The sequence below is a fragment of the Antrostomus carolinensis genome, unplaced genomic scaffold (assembly GCF_000700745.2).
Source record: "Antrostomus carolinensis isolate BGI_N321 unplaced genomic scaffold, ASM70074v2 scaffold8740, whole genome shotgun sequence".
NCBI classification, from domain to species: domain Eukaryota; kingdom Metazoa; phylum Chordata; class Aves; order Caprimulgiformes; family Caprimulgidae; genus Antrostomus; species Antrostomus carolinensis.
In genome coordinates, this window is record NW_010289021.1 from 10,711 (window position 1) to 17,492 (window position 6,782).

At 41.3% G+C, this 6,782-nt stretch overlaps 1 protein-coding gene across 1 annotated transcript in view; it reads right to left on the minus strand.

Moving 5' to 3' along the window:
• Positions 1 to 6,590: 6,590 nt before the first annotated feature.
• Positions 6,591 to 6,782, minus strand: part of KBTBD12 (kelch repeat and BTB domain containing 12) — a 29,151-nt gene continuing 28,959 nt past the window's right edge. The window contains exon 5 of the mRNA XM_010168593.1: positions 6,591 to 6,760. Coding sequence (XP_010166895.1) covers positions 6,591 to 6,760 — 170 coding nt within the window. The remainder of the gene's footprint in view (positions 6,761 to 6,782) is intronic.

The window sequence follows — 6,782 nt, forward strand, 5'->3', positions numbered from 1 at the left end:
AATTACTTCTCAGTTCAACTAAGATTATTTACTCATGCACACTGGTGGGGAAGGCAACACAATCCCAAGTATCCATTCAATAACTCAGCAAGTAGATGCCACATTGTTTACACTTTAGCGATATCCTAAAACCCTCTTCTGTGTATTCTGTAGGTGATTCCTTGGGTGCAGCAGTGCCTTTTAGTGGCTAGTTAAATGCACCACAGATTCATTACGGGAGTCTCTGGTGAGTTTAAGTTTTCCTATCAAAGCTGTGGTAGATCATCTAAATTCAGGTCTCAGTTACACAGTAAGTCTACTATGCTTCTGTAAAGCACCTTTTTTTGCTTCATAGCAACTGTGGCTATCTAAGCAGCATAATTTATTAAATCAAATTTGCTTTGAGAAAAATACAGTTCACTCATTCTTCTAATTACTACTGTTTGAATTTAGCCTCAATTAGTGACCTCTCAATTTGCTGAGATTAGTTCTGCCTGTGTAGAAGTGTTAATAACCATGAAGGCACATGCAATAAGCCTTACATTTCTTCTACTTAATGTATTACACAATTAGATATCTCTTGTTGCTTTTCTGTGAAGGACTAAACAAAATACCCTTGTTAGCTGCAAACAGCCAGTCTCTCCTTTCCCAGGAAGGCTCAGTTTCTGAATGCTATGGACAACCATGTTACCAAAAATCAGGGAGATGCCAGCAATGCAATAATGTTATTATTCTACCATTGTGTAACACTTTTTGATCTCTGGACCTCAACATAATGTTACAGACATCTGCAAGCCACCTCCTCTAAAAACACAGCAAGGCAGACCCACAAAATGAGTAGAGATGTATTATTATAACTATTTCACATGGGTGAACCTAGGCGCAGAGACCAGATGCCCAGGACTAGTAAACAGAGTAATTAAACTAGAAACAAACCCCAGTGGTTCAAATTTCCAATCTGTGCTCTAATTACAAGACATCTCCCTGTGCTCCTCCTCCTCCTCGTACTGGAAAGCCTGGAAGAGCCTATTGAATGGGTATCAGGGCTTTTTATGTTAGGATTCGGCAGTTATTTCAGCCACATCTGAAAGGAATGAGTCAGGAATTTGTATATGTGGGAAGTGGTTTCCTCTCACATTACTGTATGTATGGGTGAAATACATTTCCTCTACTATGAAGCTGCTGAATGAGAAAATAAAGTAGTGCAGCTGACTGGCACTTTAGTGGTTGTACTTCGACCCTGATAATGAAAAGCCAGCGGCCTCGGGAGGCCAGTTTGGATAATGCATTTCGTAGAAAAGCTGGTGAAGTCACTCACATTTTTATAAAGAATGACTAGAAAAGGACAAAGTGGAGAAAAAAATAGCCATACTAAAACCTGATAAATTAGAGACCAGGTTCTTTAATAAAACCTGGCCTGACTGAAACTGCAGGAGAAAATCTGGCTTTAAGATATGAGCTATAATGCAATAATGAAGATGCCTCCCTCTGTGCTTCAGACAGTTTTTTGTAGCAACCAGTGTTCAGGAATAGGAGATAATGATAATGGCTTGTGCCTGCAATCATTACAGCTATGGTACGCACAGTATGCAAGGCTTTTACTGTCAGACTTACCAGCATCACGCAGCGAGACAGTGGCAGGACTAAGTAGAATGCAGGTCACCTGCCTTCCAACGCTGGTTGTAGCCAGAGGAGCAGCGACACTGCAGAGCAGGCAGGTTTTATTTGCAGTGAGACTAAATGACAGAATTTGGGTTAGGGTTAGAACCTGCTCAAAGATGAGTGTCCTCAAATCCAGGGAGCAGGTATGGTCTTCCTTTTGCTCTTCAAAGCTGATCTGTTGCTGGAGTGATAGGCTTCTGAGAAGTCTGGAGCCTGGTGAACACCACGAGTGGCTGCTCCCATCTTCTGGGGAACTGAAGGGGAAAAGGAGTTTAAGGGCTGGTCAGACAAGTGGTCTGAGGTAGAAGTGGGGTTAGGGGAAGAGAAAGAGAACAAACTTGCACAAAGCTTCCAAGAAGACTTTGAGCTTCTGAGGGGACCAATACAGCCAGCAAAAGATTTGGAGAAGGAATAAGACATAGGCGAGGACTAAAAGTTTTCCCCAGTTGTTCTTTAGCTCAGTAAGGAATTCAAGCTTCTTTTTGACTAGAAGCCTGGAATAGCTCCATATATTTAAAGACCAGCACTTTTTTTGAAGTACTTTGGTGAGCTATGCAGAAGACAGATTTGCCAGGTATGTGTTAAAAAGGAATCTTACTACAGTCAGTAAAGAACTTCCAAAAATAATGTTATACATATGTATATAAAAAACATAAGAGTATACATCCTGGACCTACATCCTGGACCACTTAAATGCGCTTTTGTTTGAAGGTAATTTCTTATAGTGAGGCAGGCCAGGCTGTCAGGAGCCACAGCTCTGCACCACGCTGCTTCTCTCTGCTATGGCAGCATAAACATGTAGCCCCAGCGTGGCCTTCACTGTGGCTGCAATCATGGGTTATTAGTAAAGCATTCTGTCAGACAACCAGGCAGGGCAGTAAACACAGGGCAGAGGAGACATTTACCAAGAAAAGAAGGAAAGTGTACTTCCACATACATCCTACGTATATTTTAGCCATTTTCCAATATTTCTTTTGCTTTCAACCCCTACATGTCAAATGATAGTAAATTGCAAATGTACTAGTTCCAGCTGAGCACAACTGGGGGTGAAATAGCTTTTCTTTGAAGCTGAAGCTAAAGTCCACTTGAAAAGCTGTAGGGAGAGCCACAGAAATTTGCAAAAAGGTAGCTGAAATTCTGACCTGGTAATTCAAAGCATTGTGATTCAAGAAAAAATTTTCAGAGGAGCTACATAATCCATTAGGAAAGCAGCCTGTGAAAAAGGCCATCACTGTAGCTAAGATAACAATCACTAGGTAAACAGCTTATTAAAAGAATACCATTGTTATCCAGATCAGCAGAAAAACAATCTTCATGAATATATTTTAACATAAAAAAAAAAAATTCTAGCATTTTTTTTCATTGTTTTTCAGGTGATCAAGGATCTCATTACACATTTCAAGTAGAGGAAAAATATAACATGAAGATTCAAGGACAAATCCTTTTACAGCTGAACCTTCCCTAGGAAGAGATGGAGAGGATCATTCCACCCCACCTTGGCTTCTCTGCATGTTGTAACACTCTGGGAGATCCTCTCACCCCTGTTGCCAGTCTCTTGGTTTTGATGCTCCCTTAGCCTCTTACCTGGAGCATATTGGGGAGGGCTGGTAGAGGAGCTGACAGCTCTGTGTGCACCAAGGGAATTTTCTGTTGGCAAATCAAAGCTTCCTGAGTGGCACAATACAGATGGGACGCAATAGAGAAACTGCCCCATAAATTTCAATATTACACATATGCAAAATGTGTGTGTGTGTATTTGCCTGGTACAGGCAGGGACTGAGCCACAGGTGATCACAGCAGTGGTATGTGAGGGTGGGAAATCAGATGCCTGATGGTTTATGTATGTGGACATTTCCTATGACCACATGTATGAAAACAGAGATGAGTGATCTACAGGGATCCTTATGGAATTAGCTATACATGGACAATTTCAAAATAAAACATTAGCTGGGGATAAAAAAATGGAGAGCTTCAATTAGCTTTTTATAGCATTTCATTTTTTGCTTTACTCCCGGTGTGCCACGTGACCAGCCACCTCTCCAACATTTTTCTTCATATTTGGCAACTAGTGATGTACTTCAGCGTCTCAAGTGAAACTGAAGTGTATGCCTTCGCTTCATAATCCCCCCATTCATTTAAATAGTCGGTAGCTTGCCAGCGCTGCTTTGTTTGCATTTTAGAATTATGGATGATGTCAAGACAGCCTTGATTAAATGCTCAGCTAACTACTGCTCAGACAGAAAGTGGCTCAAGTAAACTATTATTTCAGTGAAACTCACAAGCTTGGAGAATGCATATGCTATAATATTATTTTTTGCATCAGGATTTGTAACAGAAAAAATTAAGACTCTCAAGGACCTTCCCAGCAATGTGAGATTACCCATGAACATATCAGACATGCAGTATTCATATACTCTTGGAAGGATTTTGGCTCAGATCTATACCTCTTAATAAGCATGATTTCTGCTTCTTCCTTCCTTCCTCAGTCAAGCTTTCACTTCCAAACACTGGTTTAGAAACTGTAGTTGCCCCAAGGGCAAACCATGAACTACATGGGGCCCACACAAAATTAAGAAGTTAGTGCCCTCGTTCTAGATATTTAATCCAGAAGAAAACAACTCCCTGCTTGATATATAGCACTAGACATTTGGACTTGGGCAGAAACTGCGAGACACAGACACACAAGAGTCCTCACTAACAGTCAGACCCTGTGGGCAGCAGGAAATGCGGTGCTCAGTGCACGCAAGGGCAGGTCACTTGCCAGTGGTGCACAGAGAAAAACCTGTTACTGCCCACTACAGCTCAAGCCAGCTGATTGCAAAGGCAGTATAGAAAACATATGCAATTACTCTCCTCAGTTATCAAGACAGACCTTCTCAAGACAGACCTTCTCAAAGTACATATGTTTCTTCCATCCAGCTCATTAAATATCAGTCTAAAAAGCAAAACATATGAAGTGGGAAAGAAACAGCCAGCTCACTACTGGAATAAAAGTTTAATAGAGGAATCTCAGCTGTGTTCCACGTATATGTTCAAATATGACTAATGAAAGCCTGCAAATGTCTCCCTCCTCTCCCTGAAATGTTCCAAGGAGACTGTCTTTCAGAGAGTGAAATCCAGTAGATTAACTCAGGCTTTAAACCACATGAGGATTTGAATTGTCAGGAATAGACCACAGAGCAGAGACCGGAGACAAAAAAAAACCCTTTAAAACATCCTTCCTTAAAAAAAAAAAAAAGGAAAAAATGTGAAAGAAGCAAAATCAGTAGATACAGTTGCAGAATGTGGAGTTTCACAAGGAAACACTTAAGTGATGCTCAAGAGCATTGCTTCCAGCTGCCTTGAGAGATCTGCAAAGAAATTAGAACAAGATTACTCTTACTTTGCAGTAACAATCAAAGTCAAAAAAAGGAGTTTCCAATATTGGATGGTTAATTGGAAGAACTTTCTACTGATTTTGTTTAAAAACATATTAAAGCAGAGCTTGCCTCCTTGGTCTTGTCCTACAACTGTGTTTAGTGATCAGGATGGTTAAGACTCTAGGAACCAGTCACTGATTTGTACCACTGAAGTATATACTTGTCACAACTCTGTTCTAAAAAGACTATGACCTCTGTATGAACAATGGTAAGAAAAAAAAATGACTGGATAATCCAGAAATTATATGAGCACAAGAGTATGTGTTTAGGCTGTGACACTCATTCTGTTTGGGAAAAGTAAAGGGAGACAAGATTAGCTGTAGGGCTCACAAATTTTCTCCTTTTCTACATGTTTTCCTTAGTTTCTCCCCCAACAAATCCCTTATTGGCTGAGCAGTCCTCAGTGTCCTACTAGAGTTATCAGGTAAACTTTAGTGACCTTCCTGATAATTGTTTTTATGACAGCTTAATATTCCCAATGAATATTTCAGAGAATAGTTCACGAATCAGAAAAGTCAGAATTGGGAAAGGGCTTTTGGGTCATCCTCTCCATCACTCTCTGCCATAAGCATTGCAGGCAAAAAAATAATATATATATATTGTTTAGCACATCTATCCTTTCCCTGTAGCTGCAGAGATGATATGCAAATGATACTGATCTCATTTATTACTTTTTTAGTTTACATCCCTTTCTCCATCTCTCCAAGGAAGAAGGTTTTCTAACAGCTTTAAGGTTCTGGTCACACCAGACCCTGTAACAAGTAGGATCTATGTGAAATTTTAGGATTCTTCTTATCTTTGGTACAGACTGCCTACTAACCCTGCTGGAAGACTTGCTTGGGACTTTTTGTCAGAAGACTAGTTTTCTATTAGTACAGGCTCAGCTCTGTTGGCAAAGACGGGATCTCCTGACCATCCTGTCTGTAGGTTGGATAATGTTTGCAGTAGCTGGTGTACTTGGCTAATGAACCTTGGCTAATGTTTTTTTGTTTAAAACAAAGATTTTTCTCTGTTTTCCCTCTGCTCCTGCATCAGTCAAGTATGGTCTGGCCCTTGGGTACAGCTGGGCTGGTCTTCATTAACTGACTTTATATTTCTTAGCCTACTCAGTAGCTCAGTTGAACCAGGTGGGATAAACAGCAAAGGAGGGATTGCCCTGGCTAGAGCTTTCCTTCATATGACATGCTCTGCTGTGAAATGAGCCCTGAGCTGCCACTGTGCCTGTGAGGAAAAGGGTCCCACAAGCCCAGGCTGCACCCAACACCGGAGCTTGCACAGCCAGATGGAAGACAAAGAGCCACACACAAAGGCTGGGCAAGCTCAACTTTCAATCACAGGAGTCCATAGTCCCAAGTACTAGCATATTAAGCATTGTGTGAGAAGCGTAGCTCAAAGGCAATTCTGTCCTTCAGCACGTGTTGCCGGCTCCTCTCTGTGAGACTTAGCTGTCATCCAGAGCCAGTGCAGCATTTGTCTCTCCAAATTCTTCAGTTTCTGCAGAATCTGGAAGCACCGAGAGTCACTGAACTTCTATTGGTCCACTAAATCTGGGGGAGGAGGGATAAGATCCCGAGGGTTCAGCCTAGCAACAAGGCAAACGTCATAACTGTCATGCATAAGGACGTTGACGGCCACCACGTTCCACTGGTTCTCCCACGTATCCAGCTCGAGGATCTCTTTGGTGATAACTTCGTGACGAGCTGAAAAACAAAAGAAACAACA